The sequence below is a fragment of the Perognathus longimembris genome, chromosome 11 (assembly GCF_023159225.1).
Source record: "Perognathus longimembris pacificus isolate PPM17 chromosome 11, ASM2315922v1, whole genome shotgun sequence".
Classification (NCBI taxonomy): Eukaryota; Metazoa; Chordata; class Mammalia; order Rodentia; family Heteromyidae; genus Perognathus; species Perognathus longimembris.
The window spans coordinates 58,068,293-58,084,143 of record NC_063171.1 but is presented as its reverse complement, the minus strand read 5'-3'; the positions used below and the strand labels follow the sequence as shown (position 1 = coordinate 58,084,143).

The 15,851-nt window shown below is 51.5% G+C and overlaps 1 protein-coding gene across 2 annotated transcripts in view; it reads left to right on the top strand.

Moving 5' to 3' along the window:
* Positions 1 to 244: 244 nt before the first annotated feature.
* Positions 245 to 15,851, top strand: part of Tmcc2 (transmembrane and coiled-coil domain family 2) — a 38,372-nt gene continuing 22,765 nt past the window's right edge. The window contains exons 1-2 of one of the 2 annotated variants that reach the window (XM_048357098.1): positions 245 to 908; positions 13,184 to 13,738. In XM_048357098.1, coding sequence (XP_048213055.1) covers positions 675 to 908; positions 13,184 to 13,738 — 789 coding nt within the window. In that variant the 5' untranslated portion in view covers positions 245 to 674. Of the gene's footprint in view, positions 909 to 1,457; positions 2,002 to 13,183; positions 13,739 to 15,851 lie in introns of those variants that run through there. The other variant, XM_048357100.1, reaches the window with a different exon arrangement.

Below are 15,851 nucleotides of genomic sequence, written 5' to 3'. Positions count from 1 at the left end.
CCCCTCCCCCTCGCGGGCGGAGGCCGCCGGGCGGGGTAGGTTGCGCGCTCTCGGCGGGCTCCGGCCGCGGCTTTGCGGCAGGCGGCGCGGCGCGACGGGCGCGGCGCGGGGCTCGCGGGCCGGGGTGGAGGGGGGGGGGGGCGGAGGCAGCCCATGGGGGACCGGGGTCAGCGGCAGGGCCGGGAGGGGCCACAGCCGGCGCGGAGGGCGGCCGACACGGACCTGCCCGGCCGGCTGCCCCGTGCCCCGCCTCGCCCTGCAGCCTGGCCGGCGGGGAGGGATGCGCCGTGCCGCCCTGCTCCCCTCCGCCCTGCCCGCGCCCTGAAGCAGAAAGTTTGGGGGTCCCCCTCCAGTGACCGCCCACGGACTCCGGCTGCCCAGCCTCGACGGTGACCGGCCTTCGCTCCCCAGGTCGGAATGAATTATTCCAAGGCGCCCCTTCCTCGCCCCTCCCTCATCCGCCTTTAAAAACAATTATATATACAGATATATGTATATATATTTTTTTAAATTGGAGAAATTGTGGTCCGCCCCCCGGCCCCCTCCTGGTTAAGAACCGAAGACCCCCCCCCCCAGGCCTGGTTTCTGAGTGCGAGGAGGGGTGCGGTCTCCCCCCCGCCCCCCTCAGCCGGCGCGCGAGGAGGACGGAGTCCCCTTGCCGACCCACATACACCATGCAAAGGTGCAAGTCGGACGAGCTGCAGCCGCCGCCGCCGCCGCTGCCGCCGCCGCCGCCGCGGGGCGAGGAGGATGGAGCCGGGCTGGAGGAGGCGGGCGGACCCCTGCCGGCCGCGGACCCCCGGCCCGGGGAGGCCTCGGGCGCCAACTCCGCGGGCGGCCCAACTTCCGACGCCGCCGCCGCGGGGCCCCCCAACCCGGGTCCCCGGAGCAAGCCTCCCGATTTGAAGGTGAGCGCGGCCCAGCCCACCCCTCCCCACCTCACGCACGAGTGTTCTGGCCCGGTGGAAGTGACAGCGGGGTGGGGGGGGGGGTGGTGGTAAGGGGGAGAGAAGCCAGGCGAAGGTGGGAGGGGATGGATGTGTGGCTAGAACCGGAGGAGAAGGAAGGGGCGTCGGGTGCCGTCCGTGCCTCTGTCGGTGAGCTTCATTTCGGGCCTCGGTGCTCGTTCCCCCGCCCCCCCATTCATCGCAGACGCCCCGGTGGTGCCTCACCCCATCTGAGAGAGTTCACCAGACAAAAGGATGGGGAAACCCGAGGTGTTAATGGGAAGAGTTGACATGCTGCTGTCTGTCTGTACGATGGCACTGGGGAGGAACATTTCCCCCTGGAAAAGGCCCGCGAGGCGTAGTTGCTTCCACCACTTTAATCTCCTCTCTCTCTCTCTTGCTGTGAATGTGGGGCCTCTTTCTGGGAGAAGCTCAGTTTGTCCATCCGTGAAAGGGGTGTGTGGATTTCCTGCCGTTAGGTGGAGCCAGAGGTTAAGCTAGTGCTTGGAGATCCCTATCCGCCCATCGAGCCAACCCCCCAGGGTGGAGAACTGACAGGTGGCCGAGCACTGCTGGGGCTGGTTGGGGCCTCAGTTCAAGTTGCACACACGCTGAGCCGGCAGCCAGAACCAGAATGCCAGGAGCCTCTGCTCACATGGAGCTGTTTATTTTCCAGCCTGATGTCCTGGAGATAATCGGCGAGCTGTGCTGAGTACATCTCTGTGTCGGTTAAAACAGCAGCCAAGGCAGATAATGCTCCTTTGCTAGAACTGTCACCGGGACTGCCGGCTTAGGCTCTGTCCAGCCAGCTCCTGGTGAGACTGAGCGGAGATGTCAGCCCAAGGAAGGAGCTTGGGCACCTTGGAGATTGATGCCTCAGGAGGATTTTCTCCGGAGAGGGTGCAGGGTCTAGGTTAGGGTAGTGGAAAGGACTCCCGTTAGGTTAAATAAAGCTGGTATCCTATGGCAGCCGGCACTAAGCAGCTCGGCAGGGTAAGCCAATGACATTCTTCTTTTGGCCCGTGGGGCTCCCAGTCCGGAAGTCAGAGCGCAGGTGAGTGTGTGTGCTTTTACCAGGGTCTGTTCACTCTCCGGTATTCCTGTGTTCTGGGGGGAAGGGGACAACAAGTCTCACTGTGTTGTGTGCACTTTTAAAGATTGGTGGTAATTATTCAGATCTGACCTCTGGGTCTGCCACTGCCCTTTTTGGAGATTCATGGCTAGCCTTATGTCTTAGAATAATGGGCTTCGTTGCAGAGGTTCTGTGCACAGATCTTAGGATTTTTATCGTTCAAGAAATCCCCAGTGTCCATCCAGGATGTCATCCCCAACTCTACCCCATGTGGTCAGGAGAGCTTTCCTGTTTTAAGTAAGACAGTGAAAGGAAAGGGGTCTCGTTTAATTTGTTAGGGGGAGAGGGAAGGAAAGTACTCAGTTACAGACTTCAGCCTCATTTGGGGCAGGTTCAGAGGAATCTGGCCAGTAAACTGTCATGTTTGGATCCAATGGGACCCTCACTCTGAGCCCTTGAGAGGCAGCCTTGGAAACTGCTCCACTTACCAGTTCTGGCCCAAGTGGAGACCAGCAGTTTCTTTCCTTTCCCCCGGATGCCTTCCAGAGGGAAAGTGGGCTGGTCGTGGTGTGGGGGCCGCAGAGTCTCTGTTCCTGTAGATAAAGCTGCCTTAAGCTCGTGTTTCTATCTCCCTATGTCATCTTTCTCTCTGTTTTGGGTGACATCCGTTCTGGTCAGGGACGGATAGAGTGACAACTCTACACTTAATATTAAGTGCTGAACGTCCCTGAATCAGAATGGAGATTAGGTATGAGAGAACTGTCCTCTACTCCACCCTCCCACACCTACCCCTGAAAAAATAAACCACCACAGAGGTGGAGCCAGGCTTGTGGCAAGAAGGAGAAAACAGAGCTGCTGTTTGCTGATGGGAGCACAGGGAGACTCGCAGAGCCTTTTCCTGTTTGTCTCTGTCTGCTTCATCACAACATGTTTACTACAGGCCACAGATTAGATAGGACTTGGGGGCGACCGCAGTTGAATTCACTGTGTGATCTCAGACAAATCACTCAACTCTTCTGAGCAAAGGGATAAGGAGTATCAGAGTGTGTCCAAAACTTGTTTTCCGGTGTTGGAAAAGTTGTTTTCTAAGGCTGACATAGTTTTCCAGTGGTGGAAGAATCCTCTCATTGGCTCTGTAACTTGGGGAGGAGCTGACTTGTTCTAGATTTGATGGTGGTACCCAGAAGGGACAAGTTTAATTTTTAATACCCTCTGCCCACACCTGTGCATAGTTGAGGCTGATGAGTACTTCTGGCTTGCTTTTGTTTTCAGTTTGAACATTACAGATAGGAAATGTTTGGTCCCTCAGCCCCACTTCTGTTTTCCTGGGATGACCCCAAGCATTGTAATGGGTTAAGTGCAGTGGAGGAAATCATGTAGAGAAAGGGACAAAAAACATACAAGGCTCTGGGTAAAGCACCTTCATGGTAGGAGAGAATTTTAGTTTTTGCTCAGGAGAGCTGTACAGTGCTTAACTCCTGACAGCCAGTAGTTGTCATAGGACTCCAGGACTCCTATGACTTCCATCTGGTCTTCAGTACTAGAACATCGACTGGGTGCTGTAAATTTCTGAGTGTGTGTGTGTGTGTGTGTGTATGTGCGCGCACGCCCATATGTGTCTAGGGATTGAATCCAGGGCCTGGAGCATGGTAAGCAAACCCTTTACCACTGAGTCGTAACCCTAGTCCTGCACATTTCTTCTGTGGTAGCCTGGGATCTGGGATGATAGAGTGGTAAGGGCCACTGGAAATAAAGAAAAAAATAGTTAAGTAGCCATCTTAACTGTGTGCCCCACAGAGAGGGTGTGTGTGTACGTATGCTTTGGGGATCTTTTCTGTAGTCCACACACTAGTGTGTCCTCCGGGGATCTCAGCAGACAGTGCTGCACAGGAACCCCATAAGTCAGTCACATACTCAGCCACTTGCAGCACAGAGTCCTGTCTGATGCTTGAGCTCCTGTCTGGATTCGTTTGCATTCACTTTGGAGTCCTTTGCTGTGACCAGATTCCCTCCTCACTGGGGTGTGATGCTGGAGTGGCTGTCTGGCCAAAAAAATAAAGTGGAATTCTCCAGTAAGGAGACTCAGCTCCAGTGGGGAGGGAGGAGCCACAGGGAATTTTGCAAAAAGAGAGCCTGTTAAACATACAGCATGTGAGCTGGCGTTGGTGGCTCATACCTGTAATCCTAGCTACTCAGGAGGCTGAGATGTGGATCGAAGCCATCCTGGGCAGAAAGGTCCCTGTGAGATTCTTATCTCCAATTAACCACTCTAAAACTGGAAGCAGAGCTGTGGCTCAAAGTGGCAGAGCACTAGCCTTGAGCAAAAGAATTCAGGGACAGTAAGTACCTAGGCCCTGAGTTCAAGCCCCACACCTGATCAAAGAAAGGGATGCTGGCCTGGCTCAAGTGTAGAATACCTCTCAGGAAAGTTTAAGGCTTTGAGTTCCAACCCTAGTACTGCCAAAAAAAAAAAAAAAAAACAAAAAAAACAAGTCAGGTGAGGGTCTCAGTTTCTTGTATTTTTATGTGTTTGTGTTGCTGTTTTTATCAGTCATGGAGCCTTGAACTCAGGGCCTGGGTGCTGTCTATGAGCTTTTTTGCTCAAGACTAGCGCTCTACCTCTTGGAGCCACAGCACCACTTTCAATTTTCTAGTGGTTAACTAGGGATAATAGTCTAATGGGGTTTCCTGCCCAGGCTGGCTTTGAACCGCAGTTCTCAGATCTCAGCCTCCTGAGTAGCTAGGATTACACCAGTGCTTGCCTCCCCATATTTTTAACTGTTGACGACAGTCCAGTCCATGGGGATGTAAGTGGGATAAAGGCATGGATGTGGCTATTTGGGCTCTTATTGTATCAGAGGCCCTCATGAAGTGATGCTCAGGCTTGAAGATCACTGCAGTCAGGTGGGAGCGGAACCCCTGAGGAGGGGAGATGGAAGTACACCTGAACACTAGGAAATCAGTTCTTTACCCATAGGTACTGCCTTTGCCTCCAGATGAAGTCCTGGGTCAAACAGAATGAAATACTTGGAAGAAAACTAACTTTAAGAGTGCTGGAAGCATCATCTGATGGAATTAGAAACATAGTTCAAGTATTTTGGGAGAAATGGATTCAGAGCAGGATACTTGAGAAAAGAGCAGAACATGAATGATAAGTGGAGACGATCTATCTGGGGCAGGTGAACACTCAGTGCCAAGTCCTCAGTGGGGTGTTTGCCCTCCTCACTTTGCCTTATAAATGTCAGAAATAGCAGAGAGTCATGAGGAGTGCTGAGGGTGCCGTTTTTGGTTTTGTTTTTGGATTATTTTGATACGGGTACTAAGACTGTCTCTTAGCTTCCTTTCCTTCCCATCCAAGACCGGGACTCGAACTTGGTATATAACATTTCCGTTCACTGGCTGGTGTTCTATTATGTGAGCCACACTTCCAACCTCTTCCCTTAGCTTTTTTGCTCTCATGGCCAGTGAGTGTCCTACCATTTGAGCTACGGTTCCACTTTTGGCTTTTTGCTGGTTGATTAGTGATAAAGAGCCCTATGGACTTTTCTACCCAAGCTGGCTTCAGAGCTAGGATTACAGGTGTGAGCCGCCAGCACCCAGTTGCAGTTTTATTTGACATGCACCTTTGGGGAGGTGGGCAGAGGGTCCTGAGGCATCAGATCTCCCAGAGTCACCCACTCCCACCTCTCCAGCCCGGAGCAGTATTCATGGCAGCCTTGTATGTGGGCTCAAGGAGCTGCTTACCTACAGGAAAGCATGTGGCAAATGAAGCTCTCTGTTCTCTTGCCACACATTGGGTTCTAGATTCATTCCCAGCTGCCTTAGTTGAGCTCAGTGTTTACAGAATGTGCTGCTTTTTGTGTATCTAATTATGTCTTAGATGCCAATCCATTAACAAGAATTTCTTCCTCCACAAGGCATTGAAACATCTCTTTGGACCTGAGGGTTCCATTCAGGAAGGAAGTATGGATGGAGGTCAGGGGCTCGGGAGCTCAGAACAGTTCTCAGGGATGATGTCAGCGCCAGCTCAGGACGCAGCTCCGCTGTCATCTCTCCTCTTAAGACACAGCATCTCCCTTGGAAATCCCCATAGTGGAGGATGGTGCAGTTTTGGAATGAGGCCAGGGCTGGATGGGGTCCACTTTTGTGTTTCAAACACTGGAGTCTCTATGTTAAGAAGAGAACAAAGCTGTTAGGGGGAGAGCAGGTATATTTTGTAATTGTATTAGGGGGAAAAAAAAACCAGCAAAAAACATTTGACTATTCAAACTAAATGACTGAAGGCGTCTTTATTCCAGCCAAACTAGCTGAGTTCACTGCAGGAAACAAGGCTGGCTGGAAGGGCACGAACCCCCAGCTCAGCTCGCCCTGAACCATTTGTGAGGACAGTAAACACATTCTGGCTCTGTGGTCTGTGTTCATCTCCTTCCAAGCCAACTCACATCTTGGCATTTACTAAGTTCTTGGGAAATAAAGACAAGAGTTCAACTGCAGCAGGAGGGCTCTGGGTTAGACAGAAGAAAAACCTGCTCTACAAAAATACCCACAAGCCAATTAAACCACTCTGCTGGGTGTTTTAAGTTTGGGACTTGGATTAAGTCTTTGGAAAAGGTAGTTTTCTAAGGATCAGATGATCTTTAAAGATGGTTTTGTAGACTTGGAACAAATAATTGAATAGCACTTGTCATGCTTGCCTTGAAGTCTCTGCTACATAATCTTTGGGACATAAAATGTAGGTGATATAGTAGTCGCTCTCCAATCTCCTGTGTTTTCTGTCCATTGGTGCTGCAAAATTGGGTGACATGTAGAGAGAACACAAGAGGCAATGTTTGTCACAAGGTTATAGGTCATGAGCCTTCATGAGTTCAGAGCAAGACTAGCACACTGAAAAGGCTTTGTGGATGCGGATGGGAGAGGCAGAGAGGCAGGTAGAGACAGGAAGTGGCAGATAGGACACATCATGGCCGCAGCTTTAATAAAAAAAACTCTCCTGGAAGATGAAGTGACCTTTTCAATGTACATTGGCTCTAGGCAGTCTGTGCTAAGTAAGAAAAGATCAGGGAAGCCAGGTGCCAGTAATTCACACCTGTAATTCTAGCTACTCAGGAGGCTGAGATCTGAGGATGTTGGTTCAAAGCCAGCCTGGGCCAGGAAAGTCTGTGAGACTCTTATTTCCAATTAACAACCAGAAAACTGGGAGTGGCACTGTGGTTCAAGTGGTAGATCACTGGTCTTGAGCTGAAGAGCTCAGGGACAGACCCCAGGCCCAGAGTTCAAGCCCCCATGACTAACCACCCCCCAAAAAAAAAATCAAGGAATTAAAATTCAGTAGGGATAGAAAATCACTTGTCTCTGAGTTGAGATCTACTATTTTTATTTTTATGTCAACTGTGATCCTGGGTAAGAAAAAAAATATTCAAAAAACAATCTTTCTTTTTTTCTTTTTGCCAGCCCTGGGGCTTGAACTCAGGGCCTGAGCACTGACCCTGGCTTCTTTTTGCTCAAGGCTAGCACTCTACCATTTGAGCCATAGTGCCACTTCTGGCTTTTTCTGGTGCTGAGGAATTGAACCCAGGGCTTCATGCAGGCTAGGCAAGCACACTACCGCTAAGATACACTCCATCTTCCTTCCTTCCTTCCTTCCTTCCTTCCTTCCTTCCTTCCTTCCTTCCTTCCTTCCTTCCTTCCTTCTTTCCTTCCTTCCTTCCTTCCTCTTCCCCTTCCTTCCTTCTTCCCTCCCTCCCTTCCTCCCTCCATCCCTCCTTTCTTCCCTTCCTTCCTTCCTTTCTTTCTCTCTCTCTCTCTCTTTCTTTCTTTCTTTCGTGCTAGGCTTGAACTCAGGGCCTGGACACTGTCCTTTAGGTTTTTTTTTTTGGTCAGTTGTGGGGCTTGAATGCTGGGCCTGTGCACCATCCCTGAGCTTTTTCACTCAAGGCTAGTGCTCTACCACTTTGAGCCACAGTGCTGCTTCAGGTTTTCTAGTGGTTAATTGAAGGTAACAGTCTCATGGACTTTCCTGACTGGGCTGGATTTGAACCATGATCCTTAGATCTCAGCCTCCTAAGTAGCTAAGATTGCAGGTGTGAACCACCGGTGGCCAGTTCTAAAACTCTTCCATCACTGTGTTTCCCACAGGAACCCCAAATAGGCCCGAGAGGGGCAGCTGTTCCCTCTTTTTCCATCACTGAACTGGGGTGATGGGCCTCTCCTGCGCCTCCCTAGGCTGCCCACCCCGAGACTTCCACAATCCACAATCCAAGCCAGATTCCACAGTAGAACTCCGTGGGTTTTTGCAGTGATTAGCTCTCTAATGCTGTCCCTGTTTCCATAGAGACCCTATAAATAGAGGGAACGTTGGCGACCTAGGCTTGCAAAGGCTCAGGGTGACCCGGTCACCCTTCTGAACCCTTGCAGCCACACTTTTATTGGGGAGAGGGACTTTGAGACTCAGGAGAGAGGAAGGGCTAGGTGGTCAGCTGCCAGGGGGGACCATTAGCTCCCATCCTTGTGTTTTTTCTAAGGCTCTTTGGGTTTTCCTGGGATTTGGTGGGAACATGAGTCCCTGCAGGAATTGGAAACTGCTTTTGGCCATTCTTAACCAGATGGTGCCTGAGGCCCCACCTTGCGGCAGTTTCCCCTTGGCTTCACAAAGCTGTGTTTGCAGGATCTAGAGCATTCTTCTCCTGCACCCCCCTTTTTTGTGCCAGTCTTAGGGCTTGAACTCAGGGTCTGGGCACTGTCCCTGAGCTTTATTGTTCAAGGCTAGCACTCTACCATTTGAGCCACAGCTCTACTTCTGTTTTTTTGGTAGCTAATTGGAGACAGGAGTCTCATGGACGTTCCTGCCTAGACTGGCTTTGAGCCATAATCGTCAGATCTCTGCCTCCTGAGTAGCTAGGATTATAGATGTGAGCTGCCAGTGCCTGGTACACTTCCCCTTTTTAGAGACCACGCCCAGGGAGGAATATGGCCAGAGCCTGAGAGCTCAGAAACCACAGCCTTTACAGGAAGGAGCCGTAGGAACTCTGGATCTAGTCCACTTCTTCCTGAGAGGGCGCTGCCCTTCAAGACAGCTCAGCACACTTCCTCGCTGCCCTTGCCACGTTCCAGCTCCAGGGCCCACGATGTGAAGTTTCTGTCTCACCTCTAACTCTGCAACCTCCCCACTCTCTACCTAATCTAAGGCTTCCTTGGACCACCAAAAATGGTTTTAGACAGCTGGAGAAAAGCAAAAGTCAGTGTGGAAAAGCAAGTGACATTTAGTAGCTGGAACCTGTTAGTCAGAGCAGGTGGCACTTTGCTGCGTTGGTGGCTGAGTTCCCTCGAGCTAGTCACCATGGTTTTCCTCACTTCTGTAACTTGTGGCAGCTTATGTGTATGTGCTGAGTTGTTTTTTTTTTAAACACTTAACCATGTTATGTCAAAACTCCTCCCATCTCCTCCCTGACACCCACATGCAGAAGCAGTGCAGCCTGTGTGTCACTCCACACCTCGTACTCATACCTCATATGTCAGGGGACCCCACCGCCGCCATTGTTCTTTGACATCTTTTTTGTTCTTTTCCCTTAGGCCTCCTATGGACTTTAACAGAGTCCTCTGTGTCCTGTGGCCACCTGACTACCATCTCTGGCTTTTTTTTTTTTTTTTTAACCTGCTAAACAGGTGGTGGGGAGATGGGAAATGAAGGAAGACCTTGTGATCAAGGGCCTTATTCAAGTCCTGTGCTGTGACTTGAGCTGACCCACAACTCCACTTGGTGATTTTTTTTTTCATGCCTTTGACACTATTCTGTGGCACATGCATGTATCATACCTACTTTAGTTTTGGAATCAGTGTGTGGGCCAGTAAAAGTAATGCGACTACCAGCTGAAGATATCGTCTCTGTGGCTTCACAAGCCACTTAGCCATGCCGGGCCTCCGTCTCTTCATCTGTAAAACAGGAGGCACAGATGCTATGAACTTCACATTCATGACTCCTGAAATGAGGCTAGTATCAGGTTAGAATGACAGGATAAATTGGGAAGCATGTTGTGTAGTTTTAAAAATAAATCGATCAGATAGATGGGCTCTCTGGCTCATGCCTGTGGTTCTAGCTGCTCAGGAGGTTGAGGTCTGAGGATTGCAGTTTGAAGCCAGCCTCAGCAGACAAATCCTAGAGACTCTTATCTCTAGCCAGCAAAAAACCAGAAGTGGAGGTGTGGCTCAAGTGTGGAGTGCTAATCTTGAGTGAAGAAGCTAAGGGAGAGTACAAGGTCTTAAGTTCAAGCCCCAGTACTGGTACACACCCAAGAATGATTAGGGTCCAAGACATTGTGGCTGGAGGTGGCAGAACCTGTACTGATTGCCCAGGCGGAGGAACAGCAAATGTGTCTGAGCCCCAGGAGCCCTGCTGAAGGCTCTCAGGGGAGCACTGTCTCTGAGGGGTACAGAAGAAGGGGCCTTGGTGTTGAAGAAGCCAGTTAGAAATGGGGAGAGGAGGGAGAAACTTGGACGAGGACGCTAGAAAGATAATTTGCAGTATGTAATGTGACCATTTGGCATAAACAGCTAGGCCAAGGCCAGAGCCAGCTGGCTCCATCTGGGATGCCTGGAGGGAGGTCTTGCATCAGCTTGGGCCTGAGGAAGAGGAGGGCAGTGTGTGGCTAGTCCCAGTCTGGAGGCCATTGGGTGTGGTCCATTCCCAACTCGTGGCAGAGAGTGGGCTCTGTCCGCTCTGTCTCGGATGTCTTGCTTCTGCCCAGAACACGTTCAGATGGGCCTCAAGGGGCTACCTCTGGCTGGCCTTGAAGGGCTGTGATCCCCCCAGTCTCCAGGGGTGCCCTGGACTTCCGTTCCTCAGAGGGAAGGACTTCTTCACCTGTGAGTGGAAGTGGCGCCGTTGTTGGTTTTGTTTATATCTGGGAACATCCACGGAGCGCGCACAGGAGAAATGGACAGACCTCAAGAACGACAAACCCTCAGCTCCTGGTGTGGTATGTGGGTGGGCTTACCTGCTCTGTATGCGGGTGAGGCCCGGGGCTTGGCCTCAGGATTGTGGGGAGACTGGAGTGAGGAGAAACATGAATATCCTACACTTTCACATGAGGCTGGTCATGCCGTTGTTTACATCAGTTGGAGGGGCAGGTGTTTATACAAACTCAGCTCTGAGTGGAGAGCCATGTGGGCGGGGCCGGCCACCTCAGAAGATGTAGGATCCCGTTTGCTTCATTTCTGCGTGGTCTAACTTTTCTGCTCTAAGTTTATTTCTAGAAAAAAAAAAATCTAGTAAGTCACTTTCGGAACATTTTTTGAAACAACTGAAGATGCCCTGAAAGATTATAGGTTGCTTGTCACAGAGGAAAACCTGCTATGCCTCATTGAGCCCCAGATGGCTGGGGAGTGTGGGGTATATCCTGGTCTTGAGAGTCTCCCCTTGCTCTGCCTTTGAAGCTCTTCACAGGGTTCGTTCTGCCCACTTAGCCATCCCCTGATGGCAGCTGTGTCCCGTCCCATCCCACATGCCTTGCTGCCTGGCAGCCTGTCCAACAGCCCATCTCTAGCAACTCCACCTGCAGAGCAGCTGCAGAATCTCAGGGCAGTGTTTTGACCACAGGCCCCAGCCAGGGCAGCGCTGGGCTCCAGAGCCTCTGTGTGGTCCCAGTCTGAAGGGAAAGACCCTCATCTAAATTGATTTCTGATGTGACGTGTATGCTATAGAATTGGCCATGCCACTCACTATGTACTACAAAATAGGCTCATGAAAATGTAAAGTATTGGGCTGGGAATATGGCCTAGTGGCAAGAGTGCTTGCCTCCTACACATGAAGCTCTCGGTTCTATTCCCCAGCACCACATATATGGAAAATGGCCAGAAGGGGCGCTGTGGCTCAGGTGGCAGAGTGCTGGCCTTGAGCGGGAAGAAGCCAGGGACGGTGCTCAGGCCCTGAGTCCAAGGCCCAGGACTGGCCAAAAAAAAAAAAAAAAAAGAAAATGTAAAGTATCTCAGGTCTGGTGTAGTGACCCATGCCTGTAATCCCACCTACTGAGAGAATAGTGAGTGATTCAAGGTCAGCTTGACACCCCCCTCCAAAAAAAAAAAGTGTTAGTGGGACTATCTGAAAGAACATGTATGGTAGTTCATACTTATAATCCTAATGAACAGGAAGTAGAGGTGAAAGGATCCTGGTTCAAACCCAACAAAGTGAGATTATCCAAGAGCAAATCAGGCATGGTGGTTCATACCTGTACTCCTAGCTCCTTGGGAGATAGAATAGGAGAATTGAGATCTGAGGCTGGCCCAGGCTAATGGATAAAACTATCTGAAAAACTAAAAGCCAGAAGGGCTAGTGGTGTGACTAAGTGATAGAACATTTGTCTCATAAGCACAAGCTTCTTTGTCAAGTCTCAATCCATCCAAAAGTAAAGTATCTCATTGCCAATTACACGAGGAATGAAACTGGCTACGGACAACAGAAAATCATACTAGAATCATGTAGACAAAGGAAAGCTTATTTCATGCAACAGGAATCCCAGGGTAGGCACTCAAGACCTGGCTGGTGGCTCCGCAGCCAGCACACTCCAAGGCCCGTGCTCCATCTCTTAGGTGTTGGCTTTCATGATCAACTGGGTCACTTGTGGTTACAACATGGCTGCTCTATCCCCAGGCATTATGCTCACATTCCAGAGCCTTTATCAAGAAGGCAAAAAATGTTCCGAGACTACTTCACTCCGCTTTTCATTGGTCCAAACTGTGTCATATGGCTGTTCCTAGCTGCAAGAGAGTCTGCAGACATAGACATTTTTAGTGGGGTACATTAAGGCCTTTGAAATTTGATTGGAAAGGAAGAAAGGGGGACTGGACATTGGGTGGGCAATTAGCAGTGCCCCATGCGACGGTATATCCTGATCGTATGACTCGTGAGCTTTCCAAGGCGTACACAGTGAGGCATCTTTGTGGCATCCTGAGTGCCACTGTGTAACTTGGAGTCTGACTGGAAACCCAGAGCGTGTGGTGGGAAAGGAAAGGCCGGCGCTCAATGGTCCCCTTAATGCCGGGGACCTATGAGGTGTGACAGGCCACCCATTGCTTCATGTCACGGCCCTGGTTTCCCAATGGAGAGCTGAGGCCCCCTTCATCCCTAACTGACCTTTCCACTCACCGGAGTTCTTCATCTCTCCTCCTTAAGAAAATCCAGCAGCTCTCAGAGGGCTCCATGTTTGGCCACGGCCTGAAGCACCTGTTCCACAGCCGCCGCCGGTCTCGGGAGAGGGAGCAGCACCAGGCGTGTCCGGATTCCCAGCCTGCGCCCCAGCAGCCCGGCATGTCGGACCATGACTCCCCGGACGAGAAGGAGCGCTCCCCGGAGATGCACCGCGTCTCCTACGCCATGTCCCTGCACGACCTGCCCGCACGGCCCACGGCCTTCAACCGCGTGCTGCAGCAGATCCGCTCCCGGCCCTCCATCAAGAGGGGCGCCAGCCTGCACGGCGGCAGCGGAGGAGGAGGGGGCGGTGGCGGTGGGGGGAGCAGCGGTCGGCGCACAAAGAGCAGCTCCCTGGAGCCCCAGCGAGGCAGCCCCCACCTGCTGCGCAAGGGCCCCCAGGAGAGCGGCCTGGCCGCCATCCTGCACCAGCACCAGTGCCGGCCCCGCTCCTCCTCCACCACCGACACCGCCCTGCTGCTGGCCGACGCGGGCAGCGGGTACCTCCTGGCCGAGGAGGCCGAAGGCGTCGGGGACAAGGTGAGGCCGGGCAGGGTGAGCCAGAGGCAGAACCCTCGCTGGAGGGGACTTGGGACCTGGGAGTTGAGCTGGATCCTGCCTGGTGGTGGCCAACACACTGATCTGCCCTGGCTGAAGGAAGCAGAGAGATGGCCGAGCCAGAACCAAGAGCTTTGACTCTCACAAGTAGCAAATTGGTGTTTGCGTAGGGGTTTGTTTTTCAAAATGGTCTTTTGCTCAGGCTGATAGTAATTTTGGTTTGTTTCCCTTTAACATCTTGTGAAGAGGCAGTGAAGTGTGGTAGTTAGCAACACAGACTAGAAGCCAGCCTGGTTCTGCCACTTATCAGCTAGATTGGTTAATCACATAACTGTATTGTTCTTTAGTTTCACCCACTGCCAATGGGGACAATGATGCCAGGCGCTGGTGGCTCACGCCTGCAATCTTAGCTGCTCAGGAGGTTGAGATCTGAAGATCAAGTTTCAGAGCCAGCCTGGGGAGGAAAGTCCATGAAGCTCTTATCTCCAATTGACCACCCAAAAGCCAGAAGTGGAGGTGTGTCTCAAGTGGTAGAGTGCCAATCCGGAGAGAGAAAAAAAGTTCAGGGACAGTGATCAGGCCTTGAGTTCAAGCCCCAGTACTGGAGAGAGAGCGAGAGGGAGAGGGAGAGAGAGAAAGAGAGGGAGAGAGAGGAGAGACAGAGGAGAGAGAGGAGAGAGAGGAGAGACAGAGGAGAGAGAGGAGAGGGAGAGAGGGGAGAGAGGGGAAAGAGAGGGGAGAGAGGAGAGAGAGAGGGGGGAGAGAGAGGAGAGAGAGAGAGAGAAACAAAAGAAAAGGAGGAAAAGAAAGGGAGGGAGAGAAAGCAGGGACCATGAGAGAAGAGGCCTTGTAGGAGTAGATGATTTGATCTGTGTTGAACTGCTTGGGATGAGTCTGGCACCTGCATAATCTTTATTATGATTACCTGCCAATGAAGGTAGGGAAGAAATCCAGGAAAGCTTGTTTGGCACTTCATAGCTTTCAATATGCTTTCATTTATTCATGTGGCCAACACTTTCCATGTGCTACAAGAAGAGGTGAGCCGGCATGGGTACCTTCTGCCTCTCTTTGTCTAGAGGGAGACACACAGGTTCATGATGGGGGCACAGGGCTGTGACAGATGGTGTGAGAAGGACCATCGAGGCAAGGATTGGAGACAGGATCTAGCCAAGACCTTCCAGAGACCACTGTGCTGAGTCTTGAAGGAGCATAATGTAGCCAGCAACTGGGAAGGGTCGAGAAGCATGTACAAGACCAAGTGAGGGAGTTCTGGGGTGCATCTGCTTTGGGAAATAGACAGTAAGCAAAAGCCAGATCACAAAAGGCCACTGTGTTGCATGTGGGGGGTAGAGTGAAGTTACCAACGGCTGTTAGGAAGGAAACGAGGGGAGAGGTTCCTCTGGGGCTAGGGCTCTTTGTAGATAGTAGATTAGAAACGGGGCAGGACAGGAGTGAAGGAAAACATTTTCTAAGCTATTGCAGTCTGGGCTGCTGTCATGGGGATGGGAAAGGAGGAAACTGAGCAAACATTTGGGAGTTAGAATTGACAGCAAAAATTGAGGCTATGGCTATGGATAAATGGAGGATGGAGGAAGGGAAGGAGTAGAGGAGGCACCTCAAGCCCACCCCTCAGGGGTGGGTCTGAGGGTGGGAGCCATGCTCCTAGAGTGGGAGAAATGATGGGTGGTTGGGGAGTCCTACGTCTGGGGGACAAGAGACCTAGTGGGTTTTCTAGCATGAGGGTTCCAAGGGCTTCTCTGGCATAAAGTTGTTTTCACCATGGACTGTCACCAGTCCACATTCCACATGTCCCCGCGTCCCTAGATGTCTTCACAGAAGATTTGCTTCTTTTGAAAAACGTTTGGAAGTCCGTTGACCTCGCAGATATCCTGCGCCTGCTGTGGGCCTGGCACCGGACAGCAGTTAGGTTTCACTTTGCTATTTTCCTGTGAAGAGCCTGCTTTTGCACATGTCTTCTTGTGAGTTCATCCAAACAGTACTGTAAGCTAGATCAGCTAGTTGGTGATATCCCTTTCCGATAGATAGGCTGGTGCGAGGTCCCTGAGGTAGGACTGTGCTCAGGGTGCTCAGGAAG